A 14,862-nucleotide genomic window follows, 5' to 3' on the forward strand; every position below is an offset into this window, starting at 1 on the left:
TCCCCTAACAAAGGGTCAGAGCCCCCTCCACCCCACCCCCCTTTGGGGCTCTAGGTGGGGGATGAGATGGGTTTGCTAATTTGCAAAGGATGCAGGAATGGCCATCACAATTCAGAAGGCTTCTTCCCACACCTTGGGGGTGGGGGTGGGCTCAAGCCTTGCTCACAGAGCCCCTGGTGCCTAGCCTGCTCAGAGCTGCCCTGGCCCTGGAGGAAGCACCCTCTGGACTTGATCTCGGACTGAGCCTGGGCTGTAGGACTGAGCTGTAGGCCTGGGTCCTGGGAGTCAGGAATGGAGGATCCTAAGAGTTTAGGCTTTTCTTTTCCTAGATTCCAAGTCTGCATTTGGAGGATTCTAGGTTTCTACAGACCTCCACCAGCTTCAGCCTCTGCAGCCTCACTCACCTGCCCTGCTTCCTCCTGCCTCTGCTTCCCCTGCTCACTGCCTTGCCTCTGCAGTTCCTGGACTGTCCTCCCTGGCCCAGTCTTCCAATCTTTCCTGCTTTTCCCATTTCCATTGCTCCCACAGCCTTCCCTGCCGTGCCACACTTCTGCTCCCTCTGCTGCCCACACCATGTCCCCGGTACTCCCATCCTGGTCCCCATATTGACTTCATATCTCCCTGCCTTATACCAGATGCCAGTTAGGCCCTGATTGCAGTGGGAGTTGATTAGGGATCAGGGACCCACAGCTGGAGGAAACCTTGACAGCACAGTGCTCACTTGAGAGGAGGAGACATCAGCCCTGTCTGGAGTAGAACCCTAGCCTGGAATTCTAGAGTGTCCCAGCAGGTGCCAAACCCAAGTGCCTACAGGGACTTGGGCAGGGAACCTGGGCGAGCAAAGCTGTAGGTGTGAGTGGGAGAGTAAGTGGCAGCTGACCCTTAGTGAGTATTAGAGAGACAAGAGGGACTGGTGCAGATTGTGGTGAGCTGGGAAAGAAGGTCTGTTTCTCTAAAGGAGCAGGTACCCCTCAGAAGTGTGGGCCTGGGTTGCCAGATATTCTGGATTTTTAAGAGAAGAAGGAAATCTGGAGTTTTACAAAGTATGTCCCATTTCTAAAAATGATTCAGAAGGTATAAAGCAGCAAGGCTCAATTAAGGCCTTCTGTTGGCCCTCAATGCAGGCCAACAGCTTGGCAGACTTAGGGGCTGAGCAGTCAGAGAGGCAGGGCTTGCCTGAGAATCCCCAGTGAGAATGACCTAGAGTGCAGCCCCACCCAGGGCACCCCACACCTACTCAGTGCTCTGCTTCCTGTCTTAGTTGATCTTTGTGTCTATATGGACCCCTGACCTTGGGAGGCTGGTGGAGGGTTCTGGGAGGCAATGAATATGCCCGGCTGGGATGTGGTGGAAGGTGGCCTGGGGCCCTCCATTCCTATTCTGGGACTCCTCAGAAAAGGTGTTTCCTTGAGCAATGCCAGGAGGCACTGAGATGGGGCCCTGGACCAAATGCAGTGACTTCCAGCCTATCATCTGTGAGAGCAAATGGGGGTGGGGGTGGGGCAGAGGAGAGAGAGGCTTCTGGCCACACATTAGAGCAGCCATATTCCCAAGGTCAAGTGAGGGTCAACAGGTAACACTGGGGCTCACACTGGTTATCTTGGTGTTTGATCCTCAGTAGGCCTTCCCCGTGCATTCCCCTTCACCACCCCAGCCAAGTTCATCTCTGCATGGTTCCCTCTGTAGGTCCAGGCTCCCTGACCTAGTGCCTCCTCCATCTACCCATTGGAATCCTGCCCATCCTTTTAGGGCCCACCTCTATACACTTTTCAGCACCCAGGTATGGACTCCTGGAGTCTTCATGGGGGCTGACTCAGCCCTATTTCCAACGAGCTCTGACAGCCCAGGCCAGCCTGCACAGGGCAACTCATGGTCTTTTGAGACAAATCATTTCATGGAATTATGAAGACTCTTTTTTTGTTTTTCACACTCCTTGGAGCCGAGTGCTTGGGGCAGCAGCAGGGCACTATGGGAGGAATGGGTGCACTGCTCAGCCATGTAGGCGTGGGGTCATTTCCAGCTTTGCCTGTCTTGGCTGTGTGGCCTCAGGGACCCACACTGCCACTTCACAGCTTTCCACGATGGGTGTAGCATCAATCTGAAAGCAGTTTCTTGGTGGCTCTGGGGACAGCCAGGGAAGAGTTAAGACAGTCCCAGCCCCTCTGAATTCCACGTGACCCAGGGTTGCTGAGTCTCTGGGTCTGCGGTGGACACTGTTCTCCAGGCTCATTTTTTGCTAATGGCTCATGGAAAGTTTGGCTCCTTGAGCTCCAGACCGCTCCCTCTGAGGCCTGAGGCCTCGCTGACGCTGGTCTTGCCCTGGAAGGGCGTCCAGAGCAGCCTCCCGCCTGCAGAGCTACGGTCAGCACCCTGCTCCCTGTCCGCCTGACTTCCTGCTGCCTGACCTTCTCCCCCAGGACACAGCAGCAGCCCGCCCCTTCTGGCCACATGGAGACCTCCTCCCAGCAGCCCCATCCAGGATTACTTTTCATTTGTGAGGTGTGGGCAGGGGGTGAGGGAAGCCTTTTCCCACTAAAGTCCACCACATCTGTGAGTTGTATCCCTTTGAGAATTGAAGTGGGTAGCAGCCCAGGAGGACCCAACATCTGCTGGCCAGAGTCCAATCTCGACTCCATTGCTCACTGTCTGTGTGACCAGCTGAATCAACTTTCCCTCTCTGAACCCAGATGTCCTCAGACTCAGATGGGGAGAATAACAGGAAATTAAATGAGATAATATAGCTGCTTGATGCATAGCTTAAAAAAATGATTAGAGTGCTTCACATAAAACATGGCATGTAGAAATTCTCCAGGTGGGATGGTTCTCAGGAACTTGCTGTCCAGATAAAGAAACAGAGTTGGGGTGTTGTGCTTGGAGCCAGAGAAGGGCCAAGATGCAGGCTCAGGGCTTGCGCCTTCCAGCTCCATGGCAAGTTCCTTGGAGGGTAGGCCAGTGACCCCATCAGTAAGATGAATGGGTTGGACAAAAAGCTCATTGTGCTCCACAAAGGTGACTGGAGGGAGAGCCGTGGGCAGAAGGGAGTTCTGTGCCCTTGCCTGCTCAATTCAGCCTTTTGTCAGTGACCATGCTATGGAGAGCTATGTGGGGAGCACCACCTCTTTGGAGCCAGATTCAGGGGTTGTCCTCACTTGCAGGATGGACTTCATGAGTAGGAGCCCTGATGATTTCTTCAGTGAGCTGGTACGTCCTGCGAAACCAGTTGGAGGTGGGGGATGTTGGATTGGGATCAGGGAGTGGGACAGGTCCTCTGGGCCAAAAGCCTTGCTTTGACCATGACTCTGCTGCCCCAGGGTCAGGGTCTCAGAGAGTTTCAGGGGTTGGGGTGACAGAAGTCAGAGGCAGGGGAGGGGCCGATGGTCAATATTGATCTAGCTGAGTCAGGGGAGCAGGATGGGGAAGCAGGAAGGCTGGGTGGGGCCTGCCGATAACTGAATCCCAGTATGACTGTGGGAACCAAGGAAGGGGGGTGCTCGATACAGAATTCCCAAACTAGATCCTTACGAAAACAACAGTGGTCTGGAGCCCGGCCCAGTCCTAATGTGTCCTAATCCCTGAGGGTGGAGCCTAGAATATCTGTATTTTTAGCAAACTTCCTGGGTGACTCTGAGCAGCCAGCCCAGTTTCCATATTTGGGGGCCACAGGTTTACCCCCATAGTTGCAATAATGAGGAAACTGAGGTCCAGAGAGGAAAAGTAACTCACCCAAGGCCATACAGTGATGATAATCCATCCCTTTTTCCTGAGGGAAGCTATAGTCCACTCCTAGATAACTCCATTCCCTGCCTGCTGTGGCCCAGGGCCCTGGAAGGGACGGCTGCCCAGAGGGAAGTGGCCATGGAGACCTTGGCAGGCCCAGGTGGAGGAGGTAGGGTGGGGCTCATCCCAGGAGGAAGGACGTAGTGGGGGGACATTCCCACAGGACTGGACCTGCCCCACCTTGCCCTCTGCAAACACTCCCAGCACCGGCTGGGGGATGTTCCCTCAAAGATTTACTATGGACCTGGTTTAGGGAAGGCCTTCTCCATTGCTGGAGACCCACCCATGCCCTGGAAAGGCATGCCCCCAGCACGATAGGGGGCTTCCCAGGTGGCGCTAGTAGTAAAGAACTCATTTGCCAATGCAGGAGATATAAGAGATGCAAGTTCGATCCCTGGGTGGGGAAGATACCCCTGGAGGAGGGCATGGCAACCCGCTCCAGTATTCTTGCCTGGAGAATCCCATAGACAGAGGAGCCTGGCAGACTATAGTCAATAGGGTCGAAAAGAGTTGGACACAACTGAAGCAACTTAGCACGCAAGCAGCACGGTAGATTCAGGGGCACTCGCAGCCTTCTTACACTTCTGGGCCCCTTCTCCCCTAACCCCTAAACGACCCACCGGTCAGAGCTCTCAGCCCAGCTCTTGCCTGCACGCTTCCCCCACATCTCAACTTGCTAAGCATCCATACAAATCCTCCCAGAACTCCCAGGTGCTACCACCCTCTCTTGCCTCTTATTCTGGCTCCTGAAACCTTGCTACCAGGTCCAGCTGTCACCCTAGTCTGCCCTGAGTGCTGGTTCTCACTCTCTGGGATGGGGACAGGAGACAAGCTAGCTCATCTCTGCCTCCTTCCTGGAGCCCAGTCCGGCTGCTGCATGCCCTAGCAGGTGTTCAGAGTGGTTCTGATTCTGAATCTCACCTCCTTCTCTCCCCGGGCCATTTTGGGCCAGTGTCTTCACTTTCGGCACCACAGTTTCCTTATTTGTGGAATGCAGAGAATTGTAGTGCCCCACAGAGAGGTGAACCGAGGGTCGTGAGAGAGCACATATAAAGGAGGTCAGGTGTGAACAATTTTGGCAGCACACATTTGTCAGGGGTCTACCCTCGGCAAGGATGATGATACCTGTTGCGTGCATCCAGAACATGGACAAGGTGTTGACTGCCTTCAAGGAGCTCACGGTTTTGTGGACACTTGCTCAGGTGACTTCAAATCAGTGAGCTCTGGTGAGGTAGGTAGAGGAGGCTGTGGAGCCTACATGTGGACCTAACGCAGTGCACTCTGGGAGTGGGTAGAGGAGACTGTGGAGCCTGTGGAGGGACCCAATGCAGTGCACGCTGGGCGTGGGTAGAGGAGACTGTGGAGCCTGTGGAGGGACCCAATGCAGTGCACGCTGGGAGTGGGTAGAGGAGACTGTGGAGCCTGTGGTGGGACCTAATGCAGTGCATGCTGGGAGTGGGTAGAAACTGTGGCGCCTGTGGCGGGACCTAACGCAGTGCATGCTGGGAAGGAGGTGGGGCTTCCCGGAGAAGGTACAGCAGCTGTGTCCCCAAGGAAGGAGAAATGTTGCTGTGCGCTGAGCAAGGAATAAAAAGAAATCCAGTCCTCTGCAGTGAGTTCTGGAGTAAACGGGCAGTGAGGAGGTGGAGACTACAGATGTAAACAACTAAGAGGCACCAGCTCGAGTGGATAACGGTTAAAGAGAAGGGGCAGGGCGGGGAGGGGGTGTGGTAGGTCCTTGAGAATCCCAGGGGAAACACAGACCAGGGCCCTGGAGCTCTGCTTGTGTTAGTCCTGACTTTCTGTCTTGCAAGAAGCCTCTTTGCCTCTGAGTCTTGTTTTCTTCATCTTCAAAATAGGACTGTTCCAACTAGGGCAAGAGGTGTGAAAGCACCCTGTGAACTGTAAAAGATCATGTTCTTGTAGATAATAATAGCGCTTCAAGTGGAGCTGGCACTGTGAGGTAAAGGATACCTCGAGGTTTACGTGGAGCTCCCAGAGCTTCATAGACTCACACAACTCTGGACCTCCTGTAATCTGCTCCTGTGCTGCCACCTGCCGGCGAGTGTCTGCAATGGCAGCTCAAGTTCTCAAGTCCTTCCTGCAGCCCAGGAGGGAGATCCAGGGCACCTGAAGGCTCAGGTCCAAGCCGTCCTGGCGCTGACGTGCCAGGCTCCAAGACAAGAGTGCAAGTGAAGGGCCTGGATCCCTCTGCTTCACACCTCCTTGCCATTTTCAGCCTTACTGCCAAGCTCCTCGCATATGCCCTGTAGAAATGCCCTCTGGCCATCTCACATGCCAGCAGCTGGGATAGACCCAGAAAGCAGCTGGTGCGGGAATTCTGAAGCCCAGGCACCCAGAGCATGGTCTGGAGAGGACGGTTGGCTCTAGAAGTCACCCCCCCCAACCCCGCCCCCAGCCCTGTGGAATCAGGCCTTCATCAAATACAAATTGGCACTTGCCGTCAGCACTCACGATCTAGCTCTACAAGGATTAAATCATGTGCTGCTGCAGCTGCTGATTTTTAATACTCCTTGAAAGGAGTTTAGGGTGGAGACCAGAAATTAGGAACTTTGTGCTCTGGGAAAAACTGGCAGAACAGGTCTTCAGATTGTTAGATATTTTTAGTTGCTGATTTTATGAGCCGGATTCTTGTATCTCCTCTTGTCTAGAAGAGCACCAAAATCCTTCATGGTGACAACTGTTCCTCGTGACTAGCAGAAACCTTCTGCAAAAAATATGTGCTTGATTGCATGTACTCCCCCTTCACCAGAATCACGTATTTACTGATTTCCCCCTCTACTACTTTGGAGCAGTTTCTCAGAGCTATCTGAAATGTTGTCTCCTTGGATATTGTCTTCATTTTGCTGCCAAATAAAACTTACCTTGCAACTCTCAAACACTGTGCTTTTTTTTTTTTTTTTTTCAAGTTACATCTCTTAGGTGGGGGCATGACTTACAGTGAGCAACTCATCTGTTTTGCATGAGACTGTTGGATTTTGTACTGAAAATTCATGTCAGCAATGAATGGTTGATCACCCTGTCATGGCCTGAGGGGGCCAAAACCTCTACATCACCACCCTGGGTCAGCCTAACCAACTTGGGGTCAGGGAACCAACTAGCCTCTAATGTGGTAGTGGCCTCCCTTCCCCCAGTGGAGCCTTTCCTCCACTCCTTTCTCCAGCCCCAAGGCCTCTGCCCTAGATGCTAGGTTCATATATAGTCTGTGGGTAAAGAGACCCTTCCTCTCCCTCCCCCTCTCAAGGCCTCTGGGGCCTGGGGCCTTGTCTGTGAGGTTGGGCAGAGGAAAAATATTGGGTAGGAAGGGACTTCTGGAACAACTTCTTCACTGTACAAGGAAACCAAGGCCCAGAGGAGAAGAGCCTTGCCCCAGGTCCCTAAGGAAGACTTTCTGTTGGCCATTGGTGGCAACGCATTGCTCTTGTTAAGGGCACCCCAGCCCCATCCCTGGCTCTAAGGCTAGGACACACAGGTCCAGGCATAATCCCATAGTGATTGGCTCAACCTTGAGCTTGTGACCAAGTTAGTCCAATTAGAATAAAGACCTGGGTCTTTATTTTGCAACCGAGAGGAACTAGAGCAGGAAACAGACATACTCCCCCAGTGCTCTGCTTGACCAAGACAGAGAGACAGCAAATGCACAGAAGTTGGTGGCTATTTATTGCACTGAAAACACCAAGAATAAAACAGACACCCCTTCTTCCCCCCAACCCCACAATAGCAGAAAGTTTGAGCAGTGGTCATTCAAGTTCACAGCCACATATTTTAAAAAAGAACTGAAACAAACTCCCAAACAAATAGTAACAAAGATACCAGCACGGGGAGTCTGGCAAATACATCCCCTAAAGGGTCTCCTCTTGAAGGGAGACTGGAGGCCAGGGGTCAGGATCAGCGCTTGCTGGGCGCACACACGGGAGAATGCTTTCCCGTGAATGTGTTTGCATGCTGGAGCCTAGGACTTGTCTTAGGTCTGGATTTTTTTGCATCTACAGGATGTTTGACTGTCTGGTGGTATTGGGCTCTGGGCCACTTTGTCTGCCAGTCTCCCTGCCTGCTGTCTCAGGATCACGCCGTGCCCTGTGGTCCACACCAGCTGGCTGCACACTCACAGGCGTGGCCTTCACAGTGCAGCCATCTCAACGTGGGGTAGGGACCAACCTCCACTTCTCTGGCATCCAGAGAGGGGCACAGTGGACAGGAGGTGTGTCAGCAGACAAAAGGCAGGACGCTGGTGTCCTCCAGCTCAGCTCCCTCTGGTGGGGAACCAAGGGGTGAGCAGGGAAAGAACTTTCCCAAGGTCACACAGCAAGTCTGGTCAGAACTGGGAATGAAATCCTAATAACCCCCAAAACGTGGCTCTTTCCCCCACAGTCCTCCACTGATAAGCAGAGGACAGGCACAAAGAGGGGGCTGAGGGGCAGTTGGGGGAGAGAAGGGGGACTGGCCGGCCCAGAAAAGAACAGGAATCCAGCCAGGGACTCACCCTGTCGATTCTCATGGGTGTATTCAGTGCTGTCTTCACCCCAGTGTTCTGTCTGACCCCTCATCAGCCCTGTAACATAGGCTGGGCAGCAATATTTAATCCTTTTAATGGAGGGGGAAACTGAGGCTGAAAAAAGGACCAGACTTTGCCTTGGTAATGGCAGCAATCCCTCACCTTTGGCTTGGGGACGGCTGTGGGAGCTGGCAGCTCGCAAGGGAGGCAGGCAGTTATGCTGCTGGGACACTGGGACCACTGGGCCTTACTGGGAAGCCCTCTGGACCTGGGACAGACCAAGTGCCTGCCCTGGGCCTCGGCAGCAGGGTCTCTGCCAAGGAGAGAGGCCAGTGATCAACCAGTTTGGAGACCAGGAGGGCTGGGTAGCCTCTCTCCTGGCCTGCGGCCCCTGCCCAGCCTGCCTCACCTGTCCCGGGGGCAAGAGTGCAAGACAATGGGCCCAGCAGACAGCTCATGATCAGGGAACACTCAGGAAATACTGGGTCACATCCCATCAGTCCTGCTCCACTCAACACCCAGTATACCCCAGAGGTTTGGAGGGATCAGAGATTCCTCCAAATCTTTGGAGATGTGGCTCTTCCTCCCCTAAAATCCTCCAGAGGGGACAGTATCTCATGCTGGCAAAACACGGCCACACAGAGGCCAAAAGCACAGAGAGGCAGCAACATAATTCCGAGTCGGACACTGAGAATACAACCTCTATTTCTTTTTTTGTCCAAAACATGTAGATTGGTTTTGCTGAGTGTTATTTCTTCTTCTTTTTTTTTTTTTTTGTTTCAACATACTTACTGCATATAAAGTCATGCAAAGAAAACAGTGCAGACAGTAGATCCAGGTGGATGTGCCAAGGCATTCCACATCAGAGTCAATCCCAAGGGAAGAGGGAAAGAGAAAGGAAAAGAGAGATGCAAACCACAGCCGCAGGAGGAGGTGTGAAGAGGAGAACTCCCAGTGTTCTTTTTGGACCCGCATGAAGACACATGCTCGTGAACCCCCCAGAGATGGATGGGGGCGTGCTGAGGGTGGTGCACAGATGTAATGAAATCCTGGGCAGCATGGCAGAAAGGATCTCAGTTTGGGAGGCAAGCAAGATAAAGTCCAGATACTGCCAGCCTGACAACCTCCCCCACTCTCTCTGCCCAGATTTGCTATTTCTTCATCAGCACTAACATCCGATGCTTCTCCAGTCCCCAAGGGAACCTGGGGACTGAAATGTCAGAGATCCTTCCCTGTCAGGCTGAGTCCACCTCAGCCCCAGATAACCCACAAGTGACAAAGTCCATCTCAGAGATGACCAAAAAAAAAAAAGACCTAGAACAGGAAAAAAAAAAAAAAAAACTACCCCTCACCCCTCTTCCCACCTCCCTTCCCAACCCAAACCTTCTCACAATAATTTGAGAGGTCTAGTTATTACATAAATATCCATTAACGCGAAATCCACTTACGAAACACACAGAAGTTTGGCTATAAAAAGGCATGCGGTCCAAGTAGAAGCGATACCTAACGGTTGTTTTCTTTTGCCCTCAAAAAGCAATCAGATTCTCCCCTTCGGATATGATGAAGCTGGAATTCTCCAGGCCGGATGGATGGGTGGAATGGGCAGCTCATGTTGGAAGTAAACATTGGCAGAAGGAAGAAAGGAAGAAGTGGGGGCACCCTGAGAGGATCGAGCCCCCCACACCAAGGGAGGAGGGTCGAGAACACGAGGGCAGGACAGGGTGGGAGAGGAGTTAGGACGGTGGTCTGAGGCAGCAGGCTCCTGACATCTTGCTCCTCCTTTGCCCTCTCCCACGGGGGAGGTTGGTGCAGGGGGCTGGCTGTTCTGCCCTTCCCCAAGGACCCCAGAAGAGGGGAGATCAGGGAGGGGGTTCTGGCGGATGCCATGTTCCTCCCGGCTCTGCCCCTCCTCCCCAGCCCCTGGGTGAACACACAGCTGGGACCGTGGCCTCCAGCCAAGGCAAGACCAGGCCAATGACAGCCGGGAGGGGGGTCCTTGGGGCCAGCACCCAGGGCACCTGGGCCTGAGGAAGCCCCACCCTGGCAGGGGACAGAGAGCAAGAGTGACAGGTGCAGGTGGGGAGATGTGGCCATCTGCTCTGAAGTCATGATGGCTTTTACGAACGGACAGGTTTTCTTGACACAGGTATGAAGGTGACGTGATAGTGGTGGTGGTGGGATGATGTGGTTGGGAGAATTCCAGCAAAATCCAAGTGGGAGAACCAGCAGCCACATTCCACGGACAAAGAGTGGATCTCTGCAGTACAGCGCCTCCAGCCTGGTCCTTCAGCTGCAAGACATGGTTGATGCGGTGGGTAACATGGGTGCTTCTCGGGCACCATGCCCACCTCCTTGGATGGAGTTCAAGTTGCCTCCAGTGGGTCCCACCTGCGTCTCCTCCCCCACCCCCTGGGACCCACAGGCCTGTTCTCCCAGTGGTCTTCCCACCCCTGGCTCAGGGCCCGTCCAGCATGTACCAACTCCAGACCGACACCACCCCGTTCTTTTAGATCGTCAGAAGGAGGGGCTCTTACTGCGGCAGGACGGAAGGCGCCCCGGATCTGTGGAAGTGGACGATCTGCCATTTGCCATCCCGGCGGTGCCAGACGCGGGTCTCTTCCGACTGGGCCGTGCGGGGGATGCCGCCGGCGTCCAGGTACTGCGTGATGCGGATGTAGGCGATGCAGGCCGACTCGTCACCCATCAGGTGGATGTGGGGGTTCAGGATGGTGGTGTGCACAGGCTTGCTGTTCCGGGACCACACTGCAGGCGGGGACGGGAGGGGCGGAGGAGTTGCACCTGGGGGCCTCGTCTCACTTCCTTCCCTTCCCCGCTTCTCAGCAACCGCCTCAGCAGAGCACCTCTGCCTGCCTCATTTCCAGAGCAGTGGGTCTCTGCGACAGGGCTCAGCTACCTGGGAGTCAGGGCACAGCTCGTAGATGACTAGATCAGACCCCAGCGGAGGTACAGTGGACTTCACGACAAGGTGAATTCTTCAAACGCAGGGGAATGGAATTTGAGAATCACGGTATCTCAGACATACAGGTGAATGTAGTGTCAGGTGAGCTTAGACCAGAGTCTCAACCCAGATCCCCAGAGAGGCCAGGAGAGTACACGAGGGGGCTGAACTGGGTACGAGATGCTGATGACTGCGGACCCTGTGTCTCTGGGTGAGGGGACAACAGGGAGTGGTGAGTGGTGAACAGTGCGCCATGTCCCTTCTGAGGAGGTGCCCTGTGCGCAGCTTCCTTGGCGTTTGCTATGTAAGTGGGACTTGTGTTGCCACACCTCACTTTTCAAGAGAATCTAGAAATCTGGATTTCTATGTCAACGCCTCAGTTTTAATTATTGCTTTCAAATTTAAAACATCATGCAGACTATATGAAACATGTGTAGTCAGATACGCCTTATGGGCACCTCATTAGCCACCTCTATTCTCAACATATAGAATTATGGAAACTTGAAGAACGTTAAAACTGTAGACTCTTGGAATTGTAGGGATGGTACTGGTGGCCATGGGATGTGGTCGTGGAGCTTTCCAGAGTTAGGGGGAAAGGCACAGCTCTTATAATCATGATAGAACTGACAAAACCAGCCCTCTCTGTGTAATATGTGAGCCACAATTATTACCATCATCATCATCACCGTCTTGGTTCTAGGAACTCTCACTTTTTCTCAGCAAGATAGAAAACGAAACACACGAAGACAGTCACCTCGGGAGGGGCTGGACAGGGGTCACCAGGACCTTGGGCTTCAGCGGAACCCTCACACCTTCCCTCAGTGTAGCCCAAGCGTGCCCAAATCCCACAGGAGAGCTCATTCAAAATATAGATTGCCCAGTCCCGCCCTTGGAGATGCCAGTTCAGGAATCTGTCATATTAAAAAAGCTCCCTCCCCTCCCCCATCCTTTGATTCTGATGCCCAGCCAGGTTTGTGAGCCACTGATTTCCTGAAAAATGTAAAAAAAAATTGTTTTTCACAACTTCAGAAAGCACCGAATAGTATCTGCACCTAAATATTATTCTCACATTATACCCAGGTTTTGGATAAATGACCCCAAATCACTGAGTCTTAGATATGTAGACTAAGAGGCTTTTACAATTCTGGGCTTTTGTATAGCAAGAGTGAAGAGCTTTTGCACTATAAGCTTTGGAGGGACCTCAGAGATCCCAGGTCACCTTTTGGCCCTCCCACAAAATGCAAGAAGGCCTCTGTGAGCATCCTCAACAGCATTCGGGGCTGGAGGCTCTCAACACTGTTTAGTTCAATGCATCCATTTAGCAGATCTGGAAACTGAGGTCCAGAGAAGCAACTGGACTTGTCCAAAGCTGGGCCAGTCTCTGAAAGAAATGCAGTAGAACCTAAAGAAGTCAGTCTCCAGGTGGGACTGAATTAGGACAATCTAGAACGATCCCCAAAGAGATAGAATTTAGCACCGTTGAGGGCACTGGGCCTTACTGCTGTCTGCCAGGGTTGGGGTCCTGAGAGTCATTTGTAAAGCAATGGTCACCCTAACGTGGCATCTCTTGAATGGATCCTAGGCTCCCAACATCTACCCTCATGGACAGCATGGGAGAAAGGGCCAGGTCCTCCAGCAGGAAAAAGCAGGCAGGAGGGTGAGACTTGCACCGGGGCAGGCAGTTACCTTGTGTCTTGCTCTTTTCAATCCTTTGATGTGATCAGGTGTTCAAGCCCAGAGTCCAGGGAGCCAGTGTTATGATGGGACTCACTGCCAGAGTTTAGGCCAAGGGCTTACACAGCCTTCCGTGTCTCCTCCTCCTTTTGCACCCCTGAGTCTTAAAAGCCAGCTCAGCCTGATCTCTGCTCTGTGGGGATTGTGGTGTTCATTGTGGGGAACCAGCACCCCCCCAGAGGACAGACCAGTAGAGAGGTGCCCCTGGTGATCAGCTAGGGAGCTCCGGGGTGAGCGGGACTGACTGTGGGGTCCAGCCACCTCTCTTCACACTCTACCTCTGTTGCTAGCCTTGGAAAAGCAGAGTTTGATTTGTCAAAGAAAATGTAACTTCCTTCTTTCCTTCTTCACAGCTTTTTGGGGATGCTCTTAAGCCCTTGTACTCTGCAAGATTCCATCAGTCTGTGTGCAGACAGGAGAGGAGCGCCCAGCTCTGGTGCCCAGGTGAGGGGATAGCACGGGGAAGGGAGGAGGCACTGGAGGCAGTCGGGACCAGGTTCTGTCACCAACATTCTGGGTCCTTTGGACAAGTCGCTTCCTCTCTCTGAACCTCAGTTTCCCCTCTGCACAATGAAGAGTTGGACTAGAGCCAACTTCAGTTGCTTAAGTACTACCTTTATTTTTACCATCTACCTATACTTACTTTATGGCACCCCACTCTAGTATTCTTGCCTGGAGAATCCCATAAACAGAGGGGCCTGGTGGGCTTCAGTCCGAGGGGTCGCGGAGAGTCGGACACGACTGAAGCGACTTGGCATGTGCACATACTTACTTTATGAAATATTTCCTTAAATCAATTCACTTTATTAATGTAGATACAGTTATTTTAAGACAACTTTCTAAAACAATCATTAATGAATAACCAGTCTTACAGAATACACTTTTAATAAGCCCAATGGAAATGAAATCAAATTATGTAATCCTAGCTCCACGCTCTTTCCTGCAAGGCACCTGGGCCTGAGACCGCTCTCTTTTCGATAAAGAGGTGAGTTAGAAAGTCGGTAGAGAGACTGACATTACACTGAGCCTTTCCTCTTGGCAGAGCCAGATGTGTTGAAAGAGAATTTAGAAAGGGACCAACTTGCCCACTGTGTGAACCAGCGCTGTTTCAGTGGGTGCCCACAAGCACAGGGAATCCCAGAGCGTTGCCTCAGTGCCTCCCCTCTGGGGGACCTTGGCCGTGCCTCTTCTCAGGGCCTCCCTCCGGGTCCTAAGCTGCACGAGTCTAACCTGCGAGTGCATTGGTTTATCCCTGTCTGACCCCTGGCCAAGGCGAGACAGACGCAGGCAGAAAGCGCCCTAGGTCAGGCCCAGCCTCAGCCCCCTGACAGCCCTGGGGTGCAAAGCTGCCAGGGTCTCTCCTGCAAAGAGAGGCCCGGGAAGGACAGACATGCGGACAGAGACCTAGACAGACAGGCAGGCACAGCAGTGTGAGCTTGGTCCCCTTTTCTCCCCCAAGAGTACATTTCCATGCCCACTCATTGGGGCACCTGCAGGACAGCAACCTACATGCCAGTTTGCAACCAGCTGGTCAGCTGGGGTGGCCGCAGGCATTCAGGTGACTCTAACTTGGGGGTGTGCCCCTGGGGGGCTCCCTTATCTGTAGAAAGGGAATAAAGGTCTTCCCCAGGCTCTCCCAGGGTCATGGGCAGGCGAGGGCTGGGAGGGCTTGTCACACTGATCCAAGGTCCCCATCCGCAGCCACAGCGGTTGGACGGACCAGGCTTAGGAGAGAGAACCAAGGTGGTACCAAGCCCTGTCCACACGGGCCCTTCCTCTTCACTGGCTCCGGAGCCGCCCCGGGAGCCCTGCCCGTCACCCTGCTGTGCCATCTGGCAGGACACCGAACAGAGCAGACAACAGGCAGCCCAGAGGG

At 53.3% G+C, this 14,862-nt stretch overlaps 1 protein-coding gene across 4 annotated transcripts in view; it reads right to left on the reverse strand.

The window, feature by feature from the left end:
* Positions 1-8,966: 8,966 nt before the first annotated feature.
* The window catches only part of CAMK2A (calcium/calmodulin dependent protein kinase II alpha), a 64,377-nt gene continuing 58,481 nt past the window's right edge, over positions 8,967-14,862 (reverse strand). For 2 of the 4 annotated variants that reach the window (XM_086412438.1, XM_086412436.1), the window contains 2 exons: positions 10,828-11,056; positions 8,967-10,583 (listed from right to left, as the gene is read on the reverse strand). In XM_086412438.1, coding sequence (XP_086268564.1) covers positions 10,580-10,583; positions 10,828-11,056 — 233 coding nt within the window. In that variant the 3' untranslated portion in view covers positions 8,967-10,579. Of the gene's footprint in view, positions 10,584-10,823; positions 11,057-14,862 lie in introns of those variants that run through there. The other 2 variants (XM_086412439.1, XM_086412437.1) reach the window with 1 other exon arrangement.

Source organism: Bos grunniens, chromosome 7 (genome assembly GCF_055505025.1).
Source record: "Bos grunniens cultivar Pamir isolate PY7600 chromosome 7, Bosgru_T2T1.0, whole genome shotgun sequence".
NCBI lineage: Eukaryota > Metazoa > Chordata > Mammalia > Artiodactyla > Bovidae > Bos > Bos grunniens.